Raw genomic sequence first — 27,191 nt, forward strand, 5'->3', positions numbered from 1 at the left:
CAGCAATACACTTTAATTCTGAGAGGGCCTCATTCACTCCTTGTGTTAGAAAATTCATTGATGCCTCATTTTTGCAGTAATTGGACCTGTTGACTCAGTTTTGTGAAATGATGATACTTCAAAGGTAAACTTGCAATCAGTGCCTTCTACATGGATATCCAATTTTGTAGTTTAGCTCCCTTTTGAAACTATCTAAAACTGAAGCAGCGGCACCTTATAGCTCTTGCTTATCAACATGCAATGTCCACTGAAGGAAAACAGTGCATGTCCCTCCTCTGGTGAAGTAACCACTAGCATTTGATCCAAACATCCTGCTGAAAACTCTTGTTACTTTAGAAGAGAAATTGCCTGTGCACTGGCTATGCTACAACAAAAATATTTTTACATATTATCTAAATCAGCCAATGGAAAGTAACTCGATATTTTCCTGTAGCATCCCATGAGCCAACATGGGGTTTGAGCTACTGCTGGCCAAGGTCCTTCCTCACCGAGTGGTTTCTTTGACCATCTCTGTTTGGCGTTCAGCTCCGATTCCCATGGCTCCAGTTTGTGACAGTGAATCTGCCATTTCTTGGCAGGTGTGTGCCTCTATTTTGGACCTGCAGTCTCTTTTAGCTATGTAAATGATGGCTGTTTACCCATAGGTTGAAGCTACAGTAGTGAAAAAAACCCCAAAAGCTGCAATGACAGTGACCAGTGGCTCTCCTTGTCGAGACTTCGTTTAAACCCATGAGTGGCAGATGAGATTTGGGCACCAAGTGCTCCCGTCTCAGGTGGACACCGTGATCCATTCATTTGCCAGATCCGGACGCCTGGGCCAGCCGCCTCGTCGTTCTCCAGGCGGTGGGAGGAAAGAACTTCGCTACGAATTTCATCCCTTTAAACTCTGCTGGGGGCTGTTTACTCTCCTCCGGCGCAGCTCCTTGGGGAGCCCAGGCAGGTGTGAGACAGTGAGGGCGAAAACAAAACGAGGGGAGCAGAAAACCTCCGCATCACCGCGCCTACCCGCCACGGGCAGCGGGCATCCCGGCCGGCGCGGCGAGTCCGGGGCGGTGCAGCCTCCGGACTACAGCTCCCGGCGTGCCCGCGCCGCCCCGCCTTCTGCTCGCCGCCTTCCCGTCTCCGCGGTGAGAAAATAACCCCGAAGTTCCCCGCGATCAGCTGATCGCGGCTGACAACGAGGGGAGCGGGCGGAGGGAGTGCGGGTCCTGGCCGGCCCTGCCCTGCTCAGTTCCCCCGGGCGCCCCGACTGCATGGTCGACCCCTCGGGGAGGAGAACCGGGAGATCCCCCCCGGGCGCAGAGGGGACGGGGGGGAGGAGGAAGCCGCGGCCGGGACCCGAGTCCTTAGTCACCGGGTGCCGGCGGGAGGAAGGGGAAGAAAGGTGGCCGCCGGCTTGTAAACAATAGCCCGGCTCGCGGCGCCCCGTGCCGCGCCGCCTTTGTTCCCGGTCCCACCGCGGCTACCCGCTGCCGTTGCTCGGCGGGAGGAACCCGGGGGCTTCCCCGTTCCCGGGCTGCCGGCGCGGCGCCGGGCGCAGCCCCAGGTAGGTCCGGGCGCGGGGGGAGGCGCCGGCCGGCACCGCCGTTACGTAACCGCAGGCGGGTCGCGGGTCCGCCTGCAGCTCCCGCGGGCGGACGAACCACAAGTGCGGCCGCCCTCGGGCCAGCGCCCGCCCGGGGCCGTGGGACTGGCCGGGAGAGGGGGCGCGGAGGGTCATCCCGGAGCGAGAGGGGCTCCGCGCTGGCTGGGAGCAGGGGAGGCGGCCCGGAGGCAGCGATCGAGACAAAGGCGGCGGCGGCGGGGTGCGCAGGCTGCCCTCGGCGGGCGCTGGTCTCAGGGCTGTGCTCTGGCAACTTGGGGCGCAGAGGGAGAGGGAAAAAAATCCGTCGTCTGTCTGCCTGACCGCGGTAGCGATCGTCTTCTAGTGTTACTAGAAGGAGAGCACAAAGAGAGCGGATTTTTGTTTATCTGGCGAAGCGCATCAGGAAATTCCCAGCAAATAAATACTGTGAACTCTCTGAAGGAGGAGCTTAGCTGTGGAGTGAAAGCAGAGAATTTTCTAGTCTTGACACGGTCCTTTTGTGTGTGTACATATATATGCATTTGTGCATTTCTGATGCCTTTTTTGTCTCTGTGTCACCAGCTTCTCCGTTCTCAGCTTCAGGGAAATACTTGCTGCATCTGTTGAAGTACACCAGGCTGGGGTTTTTTTTCTTGTCACTGACAGTAGGTTAAACAGCTAAGTAGAGAAAGAATGTATACCAGCATTTGGGTATTATAATAATACATGAAACCAGCCACATTGTCTAAGTTTATTTTGGAGAAAGAAAACTTCGTTAGCACTTAACACCACTCTTCCTGCAAGGCAGGTCAGTGTATGAATCTTACAGAAACATATACTCATTATATAAAATTAAGTACAGACAGCATTCCTCCTGTGTTTCTTTCTTTTGTGGAAATAGTAAATTTGGAACTGACTTTTACACATATCATTGTTTGAAACAGAAACAGGAGGGGAAAACATTGCTTTAAAGAAACCTGAAGATGAGTGCCCACACGCAAACTGTGGAGAAAGGACAGAACACGACACTGCTGTGCCAGGAAAGCTATGTTTGCAGTGGGACAGATGAAGCAATCTTTGAGTGTGATGAGTGCAGGAGCCTGCAGTGCCAGCGTTGTGAAGAAGAGCTGCATCAGCCAGAAAGGTTGCGGAACCATGAACGGACCCGTATAAGACCCGGCCACGTCCCGTACTGTGACTCCTGCAAAGGTGCCAATGGGAACATAATGCATGCCAGTATGACAGGCTCAAGGCAGATAGCAGCAGTCAGGTGCCAGGTGTGCAAAATCAACCTCTGTGTGGAGTGTCAGAAGAGAACACATGCCGGGGGGAACAGAAGGAAGCACCCTGTCACCGTGTACCATGCTGGCAAAGCCCAAGAACAGGAAGAGGAGGAGGGGATGGATGAGGAGACCAAGAGAAGGAAGATGACAGAGAAAGTTGTGAGTTTCCTCTTGGTGGATGAAACTGAGGAGATTCAGGTAAGAACTGTTGTAGTTTGTTGTGAACAGGCAAGATGCTTTAGTTTTTTTTTTGGTCTAACAGGCTACTGTGGTGTATGGTTAATACTTGAAGTGTAATTGGCGGCAATAGTAATAAAACAATGGCCAGGTAAAGTACAAGTGCCACTGAGCATCTTGGGCTAAAAAGACACAGTGCCTGCGAGTGGCCTTGCTCATGAGTTCCTCAAAAGGTCAAGTTCATTAAAACCTTATGTGTGGCAAGAGCCTCCTCTAAGAGGCTTCGTAAGCAAAGCTGGTGAAAGAATTGACTCTATACTGAGACACACACAACTAAGATAAGTGGTTAAGCTATATTGCTTGTCACAAATATTATTACATGTTACCCTTTTGTTGAAAGAGGGGAAAGTTGCCATTGGGGTAGGTCTGCTGATAAAAATGGTAGGAACTAGTTGACTAGGAGCAGCTTCCCAGGAAGCACTATTTTAGAAAGTCTAGCATTCAATATATGCAGTTATAGACCTCTCCTGTTAGCTCTTATATTTGGGAAGCATTTTAGAAGGCAAAATGTATGAAAGCCACAGAGCAGATTAATTACACAACTAAAAATTGAACTTTGTTTTCTGACTTTCAGTTTGCATCCCCTATGTTAAACCTCATTCAGGAGCCACTGAAAGAAAATGTATAGTCGCCTGGAGATTCAGTATCAGGTTGCTCTAATTTAACATACTCATGCTACCATCGTTAAAAAGAATTGTGGTTATATTCCTACTCTTGATAGTTATTTGTATCCATCATAGTAACAGTTGATGTGCCTGTCAGGCATCACAAGGAAACCTGACTTTACTATCTCATATCTATTCTATACTATAGAAGTGTGTGTACATACATATATATGTATGTACACAGTAGTTATACAATAATACAGAATAGTTGCCAGATACTTGGATCATATTTTTGTCAATTCAGGTGTACCAATGACTAAACTGTCATGGCTTTTGAAAGGGAAAGGGAGGAAAGGATGGCAGTCCTTATGGTGCACTGACATAGAACACACAGTATGCAGGACAGCAGTGACTGTAAACTGAGTGCTTGAGTTTCAGGTCTGTAGCAATCTCAAGTTTGTATGCCTCCAAGCCCTAAGCACACACTTATTTCCTTGTAATGTGTGACAGATGCAACTATTACTTTAAGATACAGACTTTTCAATAATCCTCCTCTGGCTACTAGAGCAAGCTCTGAAGTGCCTTGGAACAGGGCTGTCCTGCAAAGCTGCTCACAAACTGTGTCTGTGTGTGCTTGTACTGGTTTAAGTTATATTTATACTCATGATTCTGTAAGCCTTATTGAGGTAGACCTTTGGCTGCCTCCTGCAAGCAAGTGCAATTGCTATTTAAATGTCATGGGCAATAAAGCCAACTTCCTTATTGGGATAGCAGTGGTCCTTTATCAGATCATAGCAATTTGGTGAGAACAGGATTAGGTTGAAAAAGCTCTCCAAAAATGATCTTATTTCACTATCAAGATGTTGAATCAGCTCTTCCATCTGGAGTGATCCTCTCTTCCTCACAGCTGAATACGTGTGTGACATCTCACAGCCAGTATCAAAGCAGTTTGAGAGATTTCAATTAAATTATTTTCTGACAGCTGGAATTTAAAGAGTACTTGCTGTTATAGTGATAATTCTGCTAGTGAGCATAAGGACCTTTGTTTAGAAAGGCCTGTCAGATGCCACAGAAAATGTCTTCAGAGCTAAGTAGTAATCTTTTGCTCTTGGGAATAAGAGGAGGAGAAACCAATTTAGCTATAGAAAGTGATCATCAGTCTCTTATTTTGTGTTTGTCATTACCTGGGGAGAAATCATTAAAATGTTCTTTATTTAAACCAATTTTTTGTCCAAAAATGCCAAAATATTACTAACTTGAAATATGGAGGTTCAGAGTTTGAGAGTGTGTGGCTGTTTAAGCTTGAGCAGATAGAATAAGAATTTAACAGAATTATGTAGTTCAGGTGTCTTTAACTGTTAGTGACCTTTGGAACTTGAAAATTGTTGCATTGGTTGGGAAATAAGAGAGGAAACTGCTGATTTGCTATCAGTGGTAGATTCTGCCTTAGCAATGTTAAAAGCTACAAGATTACAGATGGTAAAAGCTACATCACCCTTACACCACCACCCCCCCTTCCAAATTAGATGGAACTAGTTAACGCTGCTGGAGCAGCAGATGATGGATTGAGATAGTCAGTCATGTGTATTTGTTTACAAACATCTAACTTGAACACAGGGCTAAAAGATTTGTTTTTTAGTTTCCTTTGGAACCTGGAGTTGTTAAGCTCAAGTGGTTATGTTTCATCTAGCTGTTCCTGTTGGCTTCTTGGAGGTGGTAGCTCTAAAACTGAAGAATATTTATAGTGTGTAAGCAAATGACTGATCTAGTTCTAGATCCAGAAGCAATGTGGATTAATCCATAAGGAGCTGTGCCTGAGCAAATTGGTTCAGGGGAGAAGTGGAAATTCTCAGTTTGGGCTCAGCACTACACAGATACAGCTATGATAATTCTGACATCTGCATAATTGTCTTTGTGCGATGTTGCACAGATGTGCTGGCCTGCTCAAAGCTTTTTGTGCTTTGCAGGCATAGCATAAGCTCCAAAAGCTGAGGACCTCTTGTGCTTATTCAAATCCATATAGACAGAAAAAGTTTCATTTTAAACCACTGCTTGTTTTTAGAAAACTAATGGTAGCTAAAGTTTGTATCTGTGAAATGCAAGCTTCTCTGTGATGTTCATCATAAGAGCACTGTATCTGAGCACCTGAAAAAGAGGTTGGCTATCTCATGTTAAAAAAAAATGTTGTTAAAGGCTAAATCCAAGTTTGTACTGCAAGTCTGTGGAAGAACAGGGAGGGAGCTTGTTCCTCATGTAGCCCAGCCCCAGCTATCTCACACCACATAGCACAATGCCTTGCAACTCTTGTGAGTTAGTCCCCAGGCATCCTGACCTACATTATGAATTTTTTCTTCCTTCTTCCAGGACTTGTTGTTCCTCATAAGACCTCTCTGACTTCTATTAGAAAACAAAACTTGATGTTTTATAAACTGGCATCACCTGCAGTTTAGACCCCGTTCCAGGCTGTCTTTCTCAAGCTCAGTTATGCAGTTTCTCTTTACACAGTGTTAAACTTTTGGCCTTATCTATTGCATATCTAAAGCTGAGGCTTCAATCAAATTGTTCTTGATAACTGCTACATCTGTTTGTTAATTGGTCCTGACATAGTCTATCTTCCTCGCTCATCTGAGAATGATATTGTGGGGATTACTTCCTCAGTCAATTGCTTTGGTCATGTCTGTCTTTACATCTCCCACTTATGCTGCTCTCTTTACGTCTTCCCACATCTCCTCTTTGCCTTGTTAGACTCAAACTGTGTGCCTTCTTTTATTATATGTGTATGTCCCTCAACTGAATCTCCTGATCTGCTCTGCCAAGATGTCAGCTTTCCTTTCTTATCTCTAACTTCCTGGATTCTCAAACAAGCATCATTGTGTTGTCACTAGTGCTGCCCCTTGCACACAGGAGGCACTTTCCTTAAGAAGTCAGTCGATTAATTGGGTTTTTTAAACTGGTATTTGTGTATCTATTAAGAAAAACAGAGTGACATACAGCAATAAAAACATGACTCAGGTTGTGATACTTGTTTCAAATCCTGGGGCTCTCTTACTGTCCCATGAACTTTTCCACTCACCTGGATCTCTGTTTGTTGCTTGTACTTGTATTTATGCAGTTTCTGGAACAGTTTCCATTTTTGCTTTGTCTTTATGCAACACACTTGCAAAAGAGCTCTTTACCATAGAGCAGAGCTGTACGTCGGTTGTACAATAAACTTTTATTTACTACTGCTTTTGAGGCAGGGCTGAATGCTTAACAATGCATAACAACATTTTTATCTTGGGGAGCAGATGTTGGGAGCTCTTACCACAAGATCAGAACTTGGTTGTAGTGTCACTAATGGCTTCTATGATAGCACTTTGTCCAAAGCCCTAATTGAGGACTCAGCACATATGCTTAATAGAAGTAGAAAAAGTCTTTAATTGACCCCAGAAGATAGAGGATATGCTTGGTTATTAATAATCTGCCTTAGAGCTTGCTCATCTTTGACCAGAAACTAGCTCTGTCACAAGAAATTACCCAATCTGTGAATTGCAAACAAAAATAAAAGACACTGACTTTGTAGTCTGACTTACTAAGGAGTCTAGAAGAAAAGAAAAGTTTTCCTCTATCTAGTCACAAAAATAATTTCCCCAGCTGTGTAATTTTATGAGGGAAAAAGAGCATACATTTATTGCTATGTCTCCCCTGAGACACCCATATGAGTTCCCTTTCTTCAGTTTGCAGGGTCTTTTTGTTGTGCCAATAGATATCTCAACTTCCTAAATAAAGCCCCATTCCTTGAGGTTTTTTCTATTCCTTCTAGCAGGTCTAGACACCTAAAGGAGTAAGGGCTCCCCCTCAGCAAATATAAGCAGCAGCTACGTAATGTTTTGCAGTCAGTTAAGATAAGGCAAAAGGATCCATAGCCCTTATTTAAATGCAGACCATTTTGTACAATCATCAAATAACCTGTCACTAACAGCATAATAGTCCATGTGTCCTCCTCTGTCCCCTCCTGTTAAAAAGTTACACATACATAGTGATGACTCTGCACAGTTGCTAGCTGCCTTGCTTTTCTCACTCCTGCTGTAAACCTGATGGAAGTACTGTGATTTTTCCTTATTATCTACTGATTTCAGCCTGGATAAAGTCTAGGGAATTTAGAGAGAGTGGAGTCTCTAGGAATACTTTTTCTTGTCAAGTATTCTTTGTCCATTAATGGGAGCTAATGTATGTGTTTTTTTATGAAAGAAGGTCATGATCTCTTAAGTCTGACTTGCATTTGTCTAGCAAATAGTGCTAGTTCCTGTGACACTCTTGCTTCATTTGCTGTTGGGGGAATGTGTTTTTGATGGGGTATTTTTTTGTGCTTTTTACAGTCAGCTATAAATTTCTGGGAAATTTAGTCCATATCCTATAAAATAGGGAGTCACAGCTAGTATATTTGCCATGGATATAAAGGAGGAAGAAAAGATATTGAAGGATCTGAATTATTAGGCTGGTGTGATCTGTTGGATCAGGATATGTAATTTCTGTCCCTTGATACTGTTGATGTGCTATAGATGAGTTTTCCTCCTCTTTGTGCTTTAGAGAAGTTTCCTTGCCGAAGTATTTTGGGGAGTTTACTGTCCCACACTCTAGGAATTTTTCTCTTATTACTTTGTAATTTTTCAGTATTACTCCTATCTCAGTCTGTTATCAGTTCACCTAAATTTAAGTGTGCTGTTTTTCTGTCTTTGGAATAAAGTAGTAGAGAAACTACTCAGCAATTGCTGGTTAAGAGTATTCCTTTTTCCACTGGACATATACCAGTATTTGGAAGACTATTTTTAGAAGGTAGGAGAGAGAGCCATCCATTTAACAAACACAGCTCCTTTGACAGTCTCAGGCTAACTCTTAGCTAATTTTTGACATAGCCACTTTAAAATAGTGCTTTTCCCTGGAACCAGTCTTGTACCTTCTTCATGATGCAGTACTCTTGGGCATTAATTAATGTCAAATACTTTGCTTCTTTCCTGTCTCTTTTGTCTGCTATATGAGTGCTGATGTGGAAGGAAGAGTCAGTAGTCAGTTGTCGCTGACTTAGGTGAGAGAGCCTGCAAGCCACTCTGGAATTACCCACACTTTTCATTCAACAAGTTCCTGAACTTAGTTCAGTTTCTGAGCTAAATAGTCTTGAGGGGGAAAATTGGGTGTTTTAGTGTTTCCCCTGCTGTACCCCTCTTTGCACTTTTCCAATTAATCCTTTTGTGCTCTTGGATGCTGCCAGTAGGAATGGGATGTGAGTGCTTTGGGGTACTTCAAGAAAGTAAAATCAGCTTGCTGACTTGTAGCCCTTCTGTCCTTTCCATTGCTTTCACTTTCTCTTTTCTGCAGTGATCACTGGGAGGCAGCTGTCACTGCAGTACACACTTCTGGCTTTTTTACCTGGCTTGTTAATGCTTTGCTGTAGGATCACATAAAGGCAGGAGATTGAGTCCTTTGGCCTGCCTGGTTCAAACACCCTGAAATTGGGAAAATAACCAGACTAACTGTTTTCTAGGAAGAATGCAACTGTTATACAAGTTTGTAAATGCCCCTCTTAACAAGGGCAGTGGTGTAAATTGTGTTCACACAGGTAATTGAGTTATTCTTAGGAGTATTTAGGAAAACAGCATGAACTCGCTCGTTGACTTGATGTCGCCTGGGCAAGTCTCTTCACGTGGATGTGGTCTCTGCTGCTAGAACTGTGACTTTGGAGAGGTAATTGGTAGCTCTGTGGCCAAATTAACATCTACAGGAACTTGAAAGATACTTAGTATACTAAACCATGATTTCTGCATCATTGTTTTGTGTTCTCTTTTAGGGTTAGATGATACTATTATGTTACTGTTATTTTTGCAGCGGTTGCATTCACCTCAAAGTCTTTATTAGTCTTCAGTCCTTGAAAAAGTACTTTTTCAGCAAGCAAACAGTTTAGTGGATTTTGTAGTGTTTTTTTCTGCTTTCAGAAGTTTGATATAACTTAGCTGTCGTCTACTAGGTTAACTTACCTGGTAATAGCAATATTTCAGTCAATATTGCCTCTTGGGTTAGGGAGGAGTCCATTCAAACTGGGTTACCTCCAATCTTCTTGATTTTTTTTCCACCACTGTCTTTAAAACATTTGAAATAGGATCTTTTTGGGTAGGGTTGTTAAGCAGGACTTAACTCTTCTGTCTTTGCCTCTCTCAGAGTTCTATTATAAGGGACATGGGCCTCACACATGGGCAGCCTCTGCCCTTCATTGCAGGCACCTGTAAGTCCTGTTGAAACTCGTGCTATTAAGCTCCATACAAACCCATGAAGATATTGAACCTGAATTCCTATGCCAGCACTGTGGGAAGGAACAGGATAATTTTGGTCTGAAAAATATATTCAGTTCAGGGACAGCATTGTCCTTGGATATGTGCTGTGGCTGATAACAATTCTCAACAGAACCCATAGGTTGTACTGCAGTAAAGACAAATAAACAGGGAAAAAACCTTCAGGTTAGGAAACACCTCTAATACAAATGCTTTCATCTGCTTGAGCCAGACCTACACCCATATGGGGAATAAGATCGAAGTGTGAGAATCTTAACCTTAGATCCCTGTAGCATGTCTGTCCCCTGCTGTCAGGTCCTTCAGTTTGGGCTTCAGGCTCTGTAGGACTCCAGGCCTGAAAATACTGATGTCCACTTGGCTGAAGGCTAGGAGATGACTGGGGACAGTTGTGATTAATGTGTTTAAGTGTTCACTGGATCAGTGATTAATAAGTGATAAGTGATTAATAACTTACTCTTGAATACCAGATTGGAACTACTGGTATGGCATACACGATTCTATAAACTAATCTGTTGACACAGCCCTTTGCAGAAACTTTCTCAGGCTACTGTAAAACGTTTACTTAGTAAAAAGTAACTCTTTGACCAGTAGAATTAATGAAGTCTAATTTCTGGGATGTCTTCTTCCCATTATCCAGTGCTTGTCCACATTTTCTGCCTTTTGAGTAAGAAGCAGTATGTGTGCTGTCATGGCCCAGCCAGCATGCTTACTGGCTAGCACGTGTGGGCATGACTGCTCCTCTTACTGCTGTATCTTGGAGGTGGCAGGGGGTAAACATGAGACATGCTCTTTCCTCAGTAAGGTTATTGGAGTCTTTGTTTTCTGTTGTCCCTTTTCATCAAACTTTTAGGAAATTTGTCTTTTAGAGGCACTTATTTATGTATCAAATTGGAGTAATTAAATTATGAATTTTAAGTTATAGGTGGAAGACTTGAGTAATGGCATAAATTATATTTTCCATGGAAAGTCATACAGAAGAAAAGGTATAGGGGGCAACCTAAGGTAGAAAACTAGAGATGCTTGGACTTAAAAATCAGATTTGATTCTTCTTGAGCACCTGCTGGTGGTGAAAATCTTTTGTTTGGAAGACTCTGAAAATCAGAGGAATTAATGAGCTCCTGAGGTCGCTTTCAACCAAATCAGCCTCAGATCTTTGAGGAAACAGAATTTGAATTACTGTGGTTTATGGACTATCTCACAGCTCTGTTGATGTTGTGGGTTTCATAGCAGAAAGTTTCTCTTCCTCAGAGGGAACCATCTTTTTTGTCACCTGATAACAAGAGACACTTGTGGATATCAACAAAAATTTCTTCTGGGGCAAAAGTAGGGAATTTCCAGTTGCATTTTTAATAGCCTGTTGCGCTTGAGTTGCTGGGTTAAGCCAGTTACACTTCTTTGCGTTTGTGCACTGCCTTTTCAGGAATGATTGTGAGGTGCCCTGCAGAGATGTGAATTTTGGTGGTGGCACTTTACTGTGATGGAACTTACTCTTCTCAGGTTAGTCTTACTGGCTGTAGTTAAAGGAAGAAATCCACTTTGTAGATTTCTCTCTTATTTTCAATGTACATTGAAATTGTGATTTAATGTTCTTTTTAGAAGATAATCTCTTAAGAGCTATAACAAAAGTATAAATGAGTTTCAGGTACTAGAAATGGAAAAATCAAGAAGGGGCTGAAGAGATATGACTCATGTCTTGGTTTAGACATACAGTTTTCATCCTTTATTTACTTTGGTGTGCAACATAAGGAAGGTTTTGTATTTACCCTCTGCTGTGAACCTCAGAGATGTGGAGCTCTTGGGCAAGACAGAAGTGGACACACTTATGGAAACGTGAGCCCTTTGCATGTGCAATGCAAGGTGGTACCATACCAATTTGTTTTAGAGATGAGAAGCAAAACAAAGTGGGGATTACTGCTTTGACACTACACCCACTCTGACTTCAAATGTCTTAAAGGAACTTGCTCAAGGGAAGTAAATTGGACTACTGATATGGGGGTTGTTGTGGATGGTTCTTTGAGAGTATCATTCCTGTACTCAGCGTTGGTTAAAGTCAACTAGTGCACAAGAGTAAGGAGCAGCCAGTGATGTGCAAGCGCATTCAACTTCAAAGGGAAGGGCTTCTTTTGGTCATTTTGGCTTGGTTTTGGTTTTGTTACTTCTCCTCCCACATGGAATTTATTGTAAGGATGTTGCAGGATCCAAAATTATGACTAGGTTCTAAAAGGGAGGATAGTCTACTGGTTCTCTACCAACCATGAGTGTCTAAATGCAACCACTGCTCAAGAAGTTCTTGGTCATCTGACTTCTGAGCACTAGTAAAGTGTGCTAGGAAACATTTACTCATTTAATGTCTTAAGTTATTCCTCGTTCATTACCAAGTCCTGTGAGACATAAACATTGGACTAGCTAGACTTTGGTGCATTCTTGTGCTCCTGGGTAACTTGTTTGTTTGAATCACTCCTGAGTTCTCTCCTGAAAGGAGGTCTGCGAAGAGCCTAGAAGGGGATAACTCAGAAGGGCATAACTTTGGGTGTGTGATTGATATTCAGTGTAACTTTGAGTTCACTCCTGTCTCTTAACAGTGGGAATATATCTCAGAGTTACCCTTATTCCTGTGTTCCCTCCTGTCCTTTGTGTCTCCTGACATTACTGACTCAGGCCATTCAACAAACTCTCCCAAACTGCTATCAAAGTAATAACTAGTGCTGGCTGAAAGATCTTAGCCATTAGCTATCCTGCCAATACTTAAGCAGTTGTTTGAAAACTGATATTTTGTTGTGTTGTCCAGGGAGTACATAACTATTGACTCTGGCAAAAAGGACCTGTCACCTTTTTGGTGAGAAGTTTGGTTTAAAACCAAAACATTTTTGAAGAATACATTATCATATTCCTTTTTGCTTATGTACACGTAACATTTTTATATTGTCAAATATACGAATGTTTTTAGGAGCTATTCCATGAACCAAGAACTTCCTTTCTTCCACAGAGACATCTTAAGAGACACTAAGCAAAACTGCATCCATCATCTAAGCTACCTTCCTGATGATAAGCTAATAATCACAGCTACCAAGACAGCAGAGCCTTTCTTGTGCATCTGTAATTTCAGTGTATCTTTATGTTCCCTCACAGACACCAGGAAAGATTCTCTTGAGAGCATTTTGATGTCTCTTGTTTCCTGTTTTCTTCTACACTGTGAGGCTGCCTTGAATAGTTTGAGTCTGTGAGAAGCTACTGCAAGCCCGCAGGTTTTCTTTTGAATGCTGTTCCCAACCACAATCTGGCACACTGGCTATTTTTTATGGTTTTGGCACACTGGCTGATTTGTATTTTCCTTCAAAGTCTTGGTGATGTTGATAGGTGTGACCAAAGCAAATGGGGCTGATTGAGCCTTAAACTAATTTGCTAATGTACAAATAAGCTTGTTCAAAGAAACCATTTATTACCTCATTGCCTCTGTGGTTCATAGACTGTGAGATCTTCCAACTGTACTCACAGGATGAAAATAGCTAAGAGCTTCCAGAAGTTAAGTGGCAGGTGAGAGGGGATGGAAGCGCTGCTCTTTCCAGTTGATGGGGATTCCTTGAAGAGGGAATTGAGATGAAGAAAATGAATTTAATCTTTCTCAAAAAGTGTGTTTTGATTATTTGTCATATTCTTCCCTGTCATATAATATATGGACAAAACCTGTTGGAAGACAAAAAAATAAGAGCTAAACAAATGAATGAAGCATGAAACCTCTGAAAGCCAAGGACCTATTCTACAACAAGATAAGGACAGGCTCTTGTACAGAGCCCTAGCCCATTTCACTGCTCATTTATCTGCTCCTGTTGTTCCAGTATCTGAACAGAAAATGCCCCGTTCTTTAGCCTAGACAGCACAGTGCTTGACACTTAAGCTATGTAAAGTCAAAGGGAAGTTACCTGCACTTCTTTTTGGTTTTGTATGTGTGTTGTTTTTTTTTTTTAATTAGAGTACGATACAGTAAATTATGAAAGGGATCATTGAGGTAGTTGTGGCACTTCTGTGAGAGCCAGTTTGACCTATTTCAAGCACCTGACTGCAGTGTACAGTTTTGCTGCTTCTTCTCTGCTCCCACTTTCCAGCTGAAGGATTGATCAGCTGCAGAGCAGTGGGAATAGGACAGTCTGTGCCTGAGAACCCCTGACTGTGGATAGGTGCAGCACAAGTGCATGGCAGAGATTTTTGTACCTATGTACAATTTACAAAACTGCATTTTAGTATTTTGCTTTGTACTTCTTGGTGCTTCAGAAACTTATGATGAAATCTGAAGAGGAGGTAATCACTCTTTTTAATCTTATGGATTCTGACACCAGCTGTGTTTTCAGTGTTGTCTATTCCAATTACATAGTTATAATATTTTTCTCTTTTTGTTTTGTAAGGTGAGGAATGAGGAAGACTTTATTAAGAAACTGGACTGCAGTCCTGACCAGCACCTAAAGGTGGTGTCCATCTTTGGGAACACGGGGGATGGCAAGTCTCACACCCTTAACCACACTTTCTTCTATGGCCGGGAAGTCTTCAAGACATCCCCTGCGCAGGAGTCTTGCACAGTTGGAGTCTGGGCAGCCTATGACCCTGTCCGCAGAGTGGTGGTCATTGATACAGAGGGCCTGCTGGGGGCCACTGTCAACCTGAGCCAGAGAACACGGCTGCTGCTGAAGGTCCTGGCCATCTCTGACCTTGTAATCTACCGTACTCGTGCTGACAGGCTCCACAATGACCTCTTCAAATTCCTTGGTGATGCCTCGGAGGCTTATTTAAAACACTTCACCAAGGAGCTAAAAGCTACCACAGCCCGCTGTGGCCTAGATGTTCCTCTGTCAACTTTGGGTCCAGGTGTCATCATCTTTCACGAGACTGTATACACCAAGCTACTGGGCTCTGGTGAGTAGGCAATTCCAATTACAACATGCTAAACACTGTCTGTAAACTATCAGGTTGCATTGAATATTCAGCACTCTTTACTGCCATGTAGAAATGTGATTTGGGTTTTGTTCTCACTGGTTTCAGTCTGGGAACCAGGCTGTGGAACTAGAAGAGTATTCCCTCTTCCAAATCAGCTAGAATAATCCTCTTGGCCAGCTGAACATCAGCACTAAATAGTAATGAGTTCTGCCAGCCACAGGAGGGGTCATCATACAAGTTCACGAGTGTGGGTGATATGACAGATGAAGGTGAAAACTGATGTGGTGAGTTGACCCAGGCTGGATGCCGGGCACCCACCGAAGCTGCTCTATCACTCCCCTCCACAAGTGGACAGGAGAGAGAAAATATAATGAAAAGTTAATCAGTTGAGATAAGGTCTGGGAGAGATCACTCACAAATACCATCATGGGGAAAACTGACTTGACTTGGGGATATTAATTGAATTTATTACTGACAAAATCAGAGTAGGGTAATGAGAAATAAAATAAATCTTAAAACCAGCTTTCCCTCATCCCTCCCTCCTTCCCAGCTCTACCTCCTCCCCTGCCAGCCATACAGGAAGACAGGGAATGGAATTATGGCCAGTTCATCACACATTGCTCCTGCTGCTGCTCAGGGAGAGGAGTCCTTCCGATGCTCCATGTGGGATCCCTCCCATAGGAGACAGTTCTCCATGAACTTCTCTAACATGAGTCTATCCCACGGGCAGCAGCGGCTGAGGCTCAGTCCCGCTGTTTGTGAACATCTAGGAGCTGTCTCTTGTGTAATAAACACCTCAGCAGTCCTGGCTGACCCACATTCTCATTTTGGCTTTTCTAAACAGTGAGGTTTTAAACTAATAGAAGAACTTGACATTCTTTCTGGTTATTATTGGAGTAACTTCTTAATAACTTTTAACTTACCTATAAGGCAGATCCTTCCCTTATGTACCAATTTGCTGATTAGCAATTCAGTCTTTCAGTTGTTGACATTTGCTGTTTCATCAGTTCAGCATTTAGTGACCCATGAGGACACTTTGCACCTGTATACAAAGTGAGGGTCACAAAAAATTTTTTTTTATGGTCACTTATGATCACAGTAGGAATAAGAAAGAAGCCTCTTGGCATATATGGATATGCAGAAAGCTGTAACCATCTGTCTCAATGGATAATTGAAGTAAGTGTGTTTATGTAGTTTTAGGACAGGGAAGATGGGGCCTGCCTTATTCTGAAATGTACAGTAGGTACTTGGAAGCAAGCAGGAGAATGTGGTTGGCTCTGTGGATTCTGACCTGATGTGGCCCATTCTGAAGTGCTTTGCCATGTACAAGTTGTTGATGAAGGCTTGGTCTTCCTTGCTACAGGTTGGCATGGAGAAGAGGCAGCCCATGTAAGGTTCATGTCCTCCACTTATCAGGTGCTAGGAATAGCTATACCAAGTTGTGGTCTGGTGAGAAGAACTTACAAATGTGCTGACATTGTGTTTCTTTGTATTATGTCTTAACTTGCTCCTTAATCTGGATATCTGTGTTTCAGAATCTAGATGTGTCTGGCTTTACCTGAGAAACTTGGTCTTAGAATTTAAAGCTGTGTATCAGAAAACAAAGACTGCTGTTGGAAAGTTTCTTTTCCTTGTTTTAAAATATAATGATAACTGCATTCCAGATGTATTAGAAGATTTAATTAAGAAAACTAGGTCTATATTGCATATGAAAGTACTATGCAGTTGAAGTATTGCTTTAAACTATCAGTTGTATATGAACTTGCTGATACTCTTATATATAGATCATCCTTCTGAGGTTCCTGAGAAGCTCATTCAGGATCGGTTTCGGAAGCTAAGCTGCTTTCCTGAGGCTTTCAGCTCAATTCACTACAAGGGAACAAGGACATACAATCCTCCAACAGATTTCTCTGGGCTTAGGCGAGCTGTGGAGCAGCAGCTGGAGAACAATACTACTCGGTCACCTAGACAGCCTGGGGTTATCTACAAAGCACTAAAAGTAAGTGAAGAAGAGTTTGTCACAGTGTTTATTTGTACCACTGTTGCTGTTAACTCAGCTGTGGCTCAGAAAGGCAGAGCACCTGAAACAGTGATGCAGACTTGCATTGCAAGTCTTCCATGAGAATGATAATTCTCCCTCAGCCAGGGAGGCTGAGTATTTTTTTCTTTTTTACTTCAAAACAAACACTTCAGTAAAGACCATGGAAGAAAAATTAAAGAGCCAAGATTATGAGCAAGATCATAAATCAGAGCTGGGAAGAAAAAAGTAACTGATGCTGTGAGTGACAAGCACTTAATGACAGTGATTGACAAAGAGAGACCTTCAAAGGTGTTTTTTTTAATAAAATTCCTAAAGTTGGCCTCAGCACAAGAGGAGGAAATGCAGGAGACTTGGGGAGAGTTAATAGCTGGCAAAACCTAGCACTGAGTAGTATAACCCAAGGTCTAGGAGGCAAAAAGGAGTTGTGCTGGTAGCTAGGGAACAGAATGGGATCAAGCCAAATGATGTATTACTTTAGAGCAAGTGATTTTCTTAGACAGTTCACTTTGCTAGGATATCAGAGGGATTTTTGGGTCTTTAAATTTACAGTCTTTCCTACAAGTTTCCACATACCACTGCCTGATTAACATCATATTTTCTTTGGCCTGAAGAGCAGAGTTGTCACTGGGGAGGGGCAGGCAGAGCCAGGGCATATCTGCAGAAGGAGGTAGTGTTAGCAGTCTTTTCTGGTGTTAGTTACAGCTGTTGGAACAGATAATTCTGGCTGCTCTGCATTAGTGGTAGCTGAAGCACAGAGGGAAGTGTCAGGGTGGCATGTATTCAGTTCTTTGCATTTGGGAGCAGACAGGCAGCAAGGGGAAAAACAGTTGGAATCATTAACTTTAGTTTAACTTCTAGGACATTATTGCATTAATCAAGTAGCCTGGTTTCAGATATAGCTACTGGTGTACTTAAATTAATGACTAATAAAGTGTTTGCTGTGTTCAAATCACTACTGACTACAAATTAACTTCCTTTGCTTCACTTGCTGAGGACACAAGACTTTCTAGAGATTTCTGTCCACTTCCTCTAACTTTTGAGTTCATTCAAAAGTATCAGTATCAGTCAAGCTTAAAAGAGAATGTAAAGCAAATTTCCTTGAAATTATGTTAAATAAAATGTTTAAATAGAGTACTTATCTGAGGGAAGCTGTGGTGAGAGAGGTACACACACAAGTCTGTGTGTATGTGCAGTCAACCCTTGTTAGACAGCAAAGATACACGCACTCCACCTACCTCAGCCCTGTGAGGGGAGGGGGAGGAAGAGAAAGGCAGGCAGTCGCTATGTAAACCTCAGCTGTAGGAAGAGTTTCAGCTAGATCTTGTGCCTTCAGAGATATCCATCAAGATAATCTGTAACCATTTGCTTTGTTCCAGTGCTTTTTTTTTTCCCCCTAAACATAACACCTGAAAGAACCAAAAAAGTTATGTGTGCCAAGACTAAGGACTCATTTAATCTGAGAATGGGTGTTCCTAGGAAAGGGTACAAATTCCTTTGTCTCAGTTTTGCCACTTCACCAGAGAAGAGCAGTTGTTCAAGTGGCTGGAGGAAAGCTCAGGGCAGCGCTTTCTGAGCCAAGAGGCGAGAAATGTGTTCTCATGAGCTATGAGAAATCATCCTATGAGTTTCTTTTCAGAGGTTTCCAGAATGCAAAGTCCATTTAGCAAGAACCCTGCTATTTTGAGCATGGATTGGATGCAGAGAGGTGGGTGCAATTTTCTACCACCTATTTCTACTACAAAATTCAAACTAGGAACAGGAGGAGAGGAGAGCAGAGAAAAAGAGTATCTTACAAATATTCAAGTCACTTCCATACAAGTGCAAGATTGCATTCTTGGTTCGTTTCCAATCCTTGTTTTGTTTTCCAGGCTAGTAAGACACATTTGTTAGCTGTGTACTCTCTCTGCCTCCCCTTCCAGCAGAAGAATCCATGCTTTTTCTTGCAAAAGGTCTTCATTGCCCTTAGTCTCTTTCCAGTTCATTCTTTTTTTGTTTGACAGGCTCTAAGTGACCGGTTCAGTGGGGAGATCCCTGATGACCAGATGGCTCACAGCTCTTTCTTTCCAGATGAATATTTCACATGCTCCTCTGTGTGCCTCAGCTGTGGGTAAGTTGATGAGAAATGCTTCTTCATCCTCTTAAAGGATAGTGCTGCCCCCAACCTGCAGCCACAGAATGTAAAGTTTCTGTGACATCTTGACATCTGACATCATCTGTCCTCAGCTAGTACTTCCAGGCAAAATTAGTTTTAAATTCAACTCTTATGTGAACTGGTCAGCCACTATTGCCACATCCCAGCTGGATGCATGGTTTTTGCCCACTCTATTTTTGTGTATGACTACAAACCTGTGCTGCCCATAACTTTTCCCAAATGCAAGCAGGGCAGGAAGAAAGGAGTTTCTAAAGAAATCCCCTGAAATTTCTTATGATGTTTTTTTCCTGACATTTTTATTGCCCAAACAGTATGAACAATCCTAAAGCATACATCATGGAGTGGGGCTGTATTCAGTGACTAGGTCTAAGTGGAGTTCCATGTTTGATTAGATCTTGGCTTGTAGCTCTCTGGAAAGAGCCCCAAGATTGAGCCTGGAAGGGCAGTAGATGGCAGTCAGTGCTATGAGTCTGGGAGCTGTATAGCAGCATGATGTTGTGGCTGGTTATGCTTCTTTTCTGATGCTGAGCATTTTCTGCAGTGAATTGTTGTGTGGTGCTGCTTTGTATGGGAAACAGTTGCTATACCTCCTTCTGAAGAGCCTACCTTTCAATAATAAATTATGTCATTGCTGTATGTACAATTCTGAAGATGGTTGGAGGGCACAACATCTATAAAAATGCAAGATAGCAGTAAAAATGAAATCTTGGTGACATCTATCCTGTGTCTAAGAGCAACAACTCATGGATTGCTCTTACATCTCAGGTGTGGCTGTAAGAAGAGCATGAACCATGCAAAGGAAGGAGTCCCTCATGAATCCAAAAGTCGATGCAGATATTCTCACCAGTATGATAACAGAGTCTACACTTGCAAGGTGAGATACAAGGACAAGGTCTGAAGAATGAAAAAATAAAGGATGACCAAATAAATGAGGAATATCACAGGCATGTGCCTGTTTTCTTCCTTTTTTTATTTTTAATGTCAGAGGTGCTTAGAGCCTTGACAAGAAAAATTGATCCTTATTTAACTTGTATGTTTGCTTGGAGAGTTCATGAGCTCTCTTCTATGTGTCATTTTCTAGCTAAATTTTGAAGCTAGCTGCTCTTAACCTGGGTGATGTTGACCTTTTATATATTTGACATGGTTAGTCTTATTTGCTTATGCCCAGTGCTTGGTATTAGCCAATTTTTCTGAAGGATCTGTGCAGGATACAGGAAAATTTTTGGCGACTATCATGGTCATTATTGATGTAGAAATACTTCCCTGATGTTATTATTGATAGTGGGTTTGGTTTTGCTTTGCTTTTAAATGAGTTCTGATGAGTGCTCCTTTGCTGTGGACCTCTGTATACTTTACGTGGCCAAACAGCAGCCAGATGTAGATTTGAATTCCCAACGATGTAGTTCTAATTGAACCTTTATGTTGTAGGCCTGTTATGAACGAGGGATGGAGGTCAGCGTGGTGCCAAAAACCTCTGCTTCCACGGATTCCCCATGGCTGGGCCTTGCCAAGTATGCCTGGTCAGGGTGAGTACTGCAGCTGGGATCTCTCTGTGCTCTCTGTGCTGCCTGGTGCACGGGACTTGCCAGAGAGGTGACCTGTCCTCCTCCTGTGCAGGTACGTGATCGAGTGCCCCAACTGCGGGGTGGTGTATCGCAGCCGGCAGTACTGGTTTGGCAACCAAGACCCTGTGAACACTGTAGTGAGGACAGAAATTGAGCACGTCTGGCCAGGGGTAAGTCTGGTTGCTAGATAGTCTGTGTATGTGTGCAGCCATGCACATGCTAACTTGGTTCTTCTGGATGTTGGTGGAGAAAATAGATTGCCTTTCATTAAGCCGGTCCCTGCTGTTCAAAAGAGACTTTGCAAGGGCTTTCAGACATCTTTTGGCTATCTTGAAATGGTTAAGTTGCCAACCTACTTCTGTCTTTCAAAGCAGGGCTGGTGAATCTTTTACTCCTGCTTGCCCTCCAGTTTATCAGGAGTAATGGGTTGCAGAGCCATCTGAATCTAATAAGAAAGGTTTCCCTGTTTTTCTTCTCAAATCAATATCTGTTTCATTCCAGACTGATGGATTTCTGAAAGACAACAACAATGCAGCCCAGCGTTTGTTGGATGGCATGAATTTCATGGCACAATCAGTATCTGAACTTAGCCTGGGACCCACAAAAGCTGTGACCTCCTGGTTGACAGACCAGATTGCCCCAGCTTACTGGAGACCCAACTCTCAGATTCTGGTAAATAGCAGCTGCTAGAGAGAAAGGCTTTGCCTAGCTAAAACCCCTTTTCCTTACTCTTTAAGTAAGAAAGTGCTTTGCAGATTCTAAATGCTTCTTTGTTTTACTGCAGCAATCCCTACTCCTACAACTTTCATAATACTGAAGTGCTCTCTCCTCTTCCCATTCTTGACTTAGCCAGAGAAATTATGAACAGAGAGTTGGCCCAGCCTTGATCAAGAGATGGTTTCTCCCTGCTCTTTGTGAGCTACTATCCCAGCAATATTACAGAAAATCCTGGCTTGCATGAACTTGTTCTTCAAAGCAAATAATCAACATCTTAAATCTGGCCACTGCAGTTGATAGTACTATCTTTATAGATTAAACTCTAGTTTCATACCAGATGCGAAAAGCTGACCCAAACAGTTCAACTGGGAAAGGATTCCCTGTGTCTTGCTGGAAGCAGATTCTTCTTCAATGAAAACTGCCTTCTGAATTCTTACCCCACACAAAGGTCAAATATCCATCATTCAGCCCTGTATGATATGACTGTATTTATTTGTGATTGTGAACAAAGAGATCATTGTAATACATTGGCTTAACCAATATACACCTACTGTTCTAAATCACTTCCCTGCGGTAAAGTTAGGGGGCTGATAACACCCAAGTCTTGTGTCTGACTGTATTTTTCACAATTTCAGTCTGAAACTTGCCATCCTGGGCCTCTGCTCTCTTTTTTTTTACTCAGGAAGATCAAACTAACAGTTCTTCCTTCTGTGTTGTTATGATTAGAGTTGTAAGAAGTGCAACACACCTTTCAAAGATAATGACACAAAGCATCACTGCCGGGCCTGTGGAGAGGGCTTCTGTGATGGCTGTTCTTCCAAGACCCGTCCAGTGCCTGAGCGAGGCTGGGGACCAGCACCAGTGCGCGTGTGTGACAACTGCTATGACAACAGGGGCCTCCAGTTAGGTAATCTTGAGTTGATTGTGACAGAACTATCCCTGAGCACTAGCCTGAAGTCTTTGTCCCTAATTTCTGGATCACAACCATTTTCAGTGGGTGTAGACAGTGTTGTTCACACTGGGTTTCCAAAGAGTTTTTGGTAAGGAAGCTGAAGAGCTCAATGCCTTTGGGAAGAAAGATGACCCTACCAGACACCTGAACTGCTGACAAAGTTATTTTGTAATTCTTTAGAAATTTCAGTATCTTTACTTTTAGTAAGATAGTACTTTATCTTTACTTTTAGTATCTTTACTTTGTTTTCCTAGCAACTGCTAATGGTCTGGTGCTAACATTAGAGCAGGGGTCCTTATGTTACAGCAGACTGTATATTTTGTCCATTATTGCTAAAATGAACACTCTATAATCCAAGATTGTGGATGGGGAACATAAAGGCTGAGGAGAGATTACAACCTGCCTTTTGGGTTTGCTGCTGGTTTTGTTAATGTAAATTAACTGAAACTTGGCCAAAAGGGTGGTGGACTTAGGTGTTGAGCCCTTCACTCTTGTGTCATGCAGATGTGGCTGAACTGCCTTCAGATGAGGAAGGGGGTACGCTTATTGCCAGGAAGGTGGGGGAAGCTGTGCAAAACACGCTTGGAGCGGTGGTGACAGCCATGGACATTCCCTTAGGTGAGTTCTCTTCTGTTCTGATGGGTTTTTTTTTTTTCTAAAGGTGTTTTTGTTTTCAAAGAGCAAAACTTGTTATTAAACTTCAAGAGTTTGTGTGACAGGCTGGCACCTCTGCTATGATACCATTGTTGGTTGAGAGTTCTACAGCCCTCTGGACCTCTTCTGCTTGATGTTTCCTCTTGGTTTTCAGCATGTTGTTTCTGCAGATCACACTTTCTCTTTTCACCCTATTATGCAAAATTGTGCACCAAGCTGTGAGTAATTCATGCTGCCCTGATGGATTCACTGCAGTGACCTGCCATTTGAAGTTCCCTAAAGATTGGCCAATTAGAAAGCATTTTATCAGGTTTGGTTTTCTTTCAGAGATGCTGAGTGCCTTTTAAGTGTGATCATGGATACTGCTGGTACTTCTTGGTACTTACTTTTGAGGGGAGGGCTGAGAATTTGAAGCTGTCCAGGTTGGTAAGGATGAGGAAGTAATTAGTAGTCTGATCTTTCATGGTGAGCTTAGTGCAGGGAACCTCTACTGCTCTTTCTTGTGTTGGGTGGCAGTTTAGGTTGGTCAGCAAACATTTCACATTTGAATCTTCTGTTGTGGCATCTGACTTCCTACTCATTGCACAGATCATTGTTCAGCTGCTTTGCCTACACTTTTGTGGGTGTTTGCTCTCTGACTTAATGAAGGGCAGAATAAATCCCTTTCTCAGTTCAGACACTATATGCATTTCTGAATATTTGGTTTGGTGACTTGGGGTTTTTTTGGCCACAGCTGAAATTGAAGGTAGGGAAAAGCAAGTGTCTTAACCTCTGGAAGAGTCTGAGTAAGGCAAGATGCCACTATTGAAAGAGACACAGTTTACTCTTTGAAGAGAGGCAGAATGTGGGAGAATGGTAGAATACTCTAAATGGCTGCTCATTGCATTGAAGGATTCTGTCAGTAGGTCACATCCCCCTTAATGGCAGTGGTATGACTTGCAGTGTGTGACTGCCTCCACTGGAGTCACTCGATATGCTCATGTTCATGGATTGTTTTGTTCTCCCTCTTTCTCATCCCTCACCTCACTTCCTCCCTAGGTCTAGTAAAAGATGCTGCCCGACCTGCATACTGGGTACCAGATCATGAAATCCTGCACTGCCACAATTGCCGGAAGGAATTCAGTATCAAACTCTCCAAGCACCACTGTCGGGCCTGTGGCCAAGGATTCTGTGATGAGTGCTCACACGACCGCAGGGCGGTTCCCTCTCGTGGATGGGATCACCCCGTCCGAGTTTGCTTTAACTGCAATAAAAAGCCTGGTGACCTTTAACCCAGGCTGCTCTCCAGATCTTTGCAATTCCTTATGTTCTCAGGGTTACAAATGAAAATATCTGGTCTCCCTTTCACCTTCTAACCTGTTGCAGCCAGAGTGCATGTTTCCAGTTTCTGGCCTCCTCTCGTGTTATATCCATCTTGGAACACTGGGAATGAGCTTACATTCAGCCTCTAGGTTTTAATTTCAAATTAACTGGGAAAGGGAGGGAGCTCCCTTGTAAATGAGCAACCCAAAATCCAGTCTATTTTATTCCAATTTAAAGAAAAACCCAAATATATATATATATATATCAATTATGTATAATTTAGTATATTAAGAATATGGTTGAAAATGAAGCTTTGAGTATTCCTAGTTCAAATGATGGGTGGTGGTGTTCCTTACTGTAATGGATCAGAATTATGGCCTTCTAATTCTTCTTTTGGAATGTCTTGCTGATCGTGATGTCCTGTGAGGAAGGTTTGGACTCTGTGCTGCCAGGAATCTCCAGTGTTGCTGTATGAATTACACCTGGTAGTTCAGCCAGCTCTGCATCTAGAGGTGCTGCCCTTCTGGCCATGGAAGATTAAACCCAGATTTATTAACAAGTTTGTTTGAACTGTGATATGAGCAATGGTCTTGCAGTGCAAGAGGTATCAAGTTAACGCAGACTCCCTGGCAGAGACCGGTAGAGCTCTGAAAGGTAAAGCAGATCTTATGGCAGGAGGCAAAGCATTCTGATCTTGCCATTTCAACTTCAATACCAGATCAAAGGATAGCAGGATTTTTCTCTCCCTGACAATGTTTTCATGTACTCAGGTTTTCTTCAAGATTCTCCGCAAGTTCATTGCAGTTAAAAGTTTTGTCCGGAGCAGAAGAAGAGAGCAAGTTTTGTAGGCAATTCTGAGATACAAAGTTTGAGTCGTTTGGGTTGTGATGACTTTCCTTTTCCCCCACTTTTTAAGTGATCCTATAGTCTCTGAAGCCTCTGTGTTCTCAGATATGGTTGCATACAAACTGCACAGATTTGACTTACTTTCTTCTAATAATATGAACTTACAAATCAGCCTGGAAAATGGGAACCTTTCTTCTTTGCTCCTAGCAACTGGCACTCACTGGACTTCATCTTTTTATGAAAGGACTGCAATGAATTCACTGATTTTATTATGAAAAGCACCAATTAACCTAACTTATACTGTCATGTACTGTGGATTTGTGGTTCCACTTATAAGAAGTATGAGACCATTGTGGATTAAACTGCCTAAAATTCTCCCTTCTTGGCTTACATAGACAAAAATTCTTTTACCACATGAAAGTTGCCTCCTCTTGGAGTGGCTGGAGTTTAATGCAGTGTCCTGCAACTGTGGTGTTTTTTCCCCAGCTTATTAAATGTGCTCTTGTGTGATGAGGTGCCCAACACCCTGTTTTAAGACTGTATTATTAAATTAACTGCTATAAAGAACTTTATCTTCTGAACAAGTGTACTGACTTTCCTTGCAAGAAGCGGTTCTCACTTTGTCTCTGAAAGACCATGCTCACAAAGTGTTTGTCCCTTCACAACTACATCCAGCCTACACAAGGAAGTAGACTTAGAAGATGTACCAGGACACCTTCAGTACTGGCCAAGTTTACTGCGGACTGTCTTATGTTTTTGTAAGCAAAAGTCTGCCATAAACTTACTGTTGTCCAAGTAAGGGTATGAGTAGGTAGAAATCCTCTCTTAAAAGACATTCTGTACATCTAGCATAATTCTGTGCTTCAAAGTATTCTTTATTTTTTTAATGGATGAACAATGTGTTCTTGGTTTGTAGGCTGTGCCCTGTGTGCTGTTTATGCATGTAGCTTACTACCATGTTAATGCACAAAGTGAAAGCAGCCATGACATTCCTTGTATAAAATCTTTGGCATCTGTTTCAACAACTTGTCTGATTTTTTTTTTCCTTGTCAAAGCAAGAACTACTACTCAATCAAAAGGAAAATGTTGTATAAACATTTTTAATATATATATGGTCTTAGTAACTTAGCAACCTGTCAGTATCAGAGTCAACTCTTCTTGATAGATTAAGGACCTGAATCTTCTATGATGTTTCTCTATAAAACAAAGTCTTATGTGGTGCTTGAACTGCAGCAGGCTTGGTGTAACTCTTCCTGGAGAATGCTGAGAGGTGTATTTGGGATCTTTGTTTTCCAAAATGAAAAAAAAATCTAAGCTTTAAGGTCCCTGCTGTTTCCTATACAGAATAGTGCTTATTTTTTCTGGTACTGTTTGGTGCTGTGAGTACACATCATAGAATATGGTTATTAAATATCTTAGCTACTGAAAGGGGATAGATGTTAGCAGAGCTAATGCTATTCAGTGTTAGCACATTAGGATCCAATAAACAAAAGAGCCCTAAGAGATGTTTGTGGACAGAAAGCTCTACAGAAAACATGAAGGAAATGGAAATCCTGGGGGAAAAAAATCCCTAAAGCATCATGAGAGCATGTTGTGTTTGGGGTTGGACCCCACAGAAACCTGTGAGAGTTCTATTCCTGAACTATTGGGATAGATGCTTTGTGTTATGGGTAGCACCAACCAACAGCGAGTTTTTGGAAAACCTGTCAGAAGTTCACAGCAGCATAGCTGGAGCTATGCAAGAACACAAATTCTTAGTTTCATAACAGCACCATGAGACAGGTCAGACAGTAATGCAACTCCCATGTGAAAAAGTCTTCTGTATTGACAAGGGCAAAGATAGAAGGAGACTGTTTTTCAGGAAATTTCTAGAAGATCATCATTTTGTGTGTTACACAGAAAAGAAATTACCATGAAGTTGTAGTCAGTCAAGATGATAATGTGTCCCTTAGGTCGACTGAAGTTCACTGTAATGTTAATATTTTAGCAGTTAAAATTGCTACACTTACTTGGTAGGATAATTA

The 27,191-nt window shown here is 42.4% G+C and overlaps 1 protein-coding gene across 2 annotated transcripts; it reads left to right on the top strand.

Annotated features, from left to right (window-relative positions):
* The first annotated feature begins 1,131 nt into the window (after window positions 1-1,131).
* On the top strand, window positions 1,132-26,192 carry ZFYVE1 (zinc finger FYVE-type containing 1). Of its 2 annotated transcripts, XM_030949021.1 has the most exons (13): window positions 1,132-1,546; window positions 2,147-2,372; window positions 2,509-3,045; window positions 14,413-14,917; window positions 16,723-16,937; window positions 18,980-19,086; window positions 19,897-20,005; window positions 20,560-20,657; window positions 20,749-20,866; window positions 21,198-21,368; window positions 22,140-22,320; window positions 22,870-22,983; window positions 24,058-26,192. In XM_030949021.1, the coding sequence occupies exons 3-13, from the start codon at window positions 2,548-2,550 to the stop codon at window positions 24,288-24,290; spliced, it is 2,349 nt and encodes a 782-aa protein (XP_030804881.1). In that variant the 5' UTR covers window positions 1,132-1,546; window positions 2,147-2,372; window positions 2,509-2,547; the 3' UTR covers window positions 24,291-26,192. The 2 variants fall into 2 exon arrangements, with proteins under 2 accessions (XP_030804881.1, XP_030804880.1); XM_030949020.1 differs by lacking the exon at window positions 2,147-2,372.
* The last annotated feature ends 999 nt before the right edge of the window (window positions 26,193-27,191 follow it).

Source organism: Camarhynchus parvulus, chromosome 5 (genome assembly GCF_901933205.1).
Source record: "Camarhynchus parvulus chromosome 5, STF_HiC, whole genome shotgun sequence".
NCBI classification, from domain to species: domain Eukaryota; kingdom Metazoa; phylum Chordata; class Aves; order Passeriformes; family Thraupidae; genus Camarhynchus; species Camarhynchus parvulus.

What these genes read in the sequence shown, in the direction of transcription:
- ZFYVE1 (XM_030949021.1), top strand. Translation starts at nt 2,548, where the DNA reads ATGAGTGCCCACACGCAAACTGTGGAGAAAGGACAGAACACGACACTG. An exon ending in ATGAAACTGAGGAGATTCAG is followed by an intron (nt 3,046 to 14,412) that starts GTAAGAACTGTT and finishes TTGTTTTGTAAG; the next exon opens with GTGAGGAATGAGGAAGACTT. An exon ending in CACCAAGCTACTGGGCTCTG is followed by an intron (nt 14,918 to 16,722) that starts GTGAGTAGGCAA and finishes TCTTATATATAG; the next exon opens with ATCATCCTTCTGAGGTTCCT.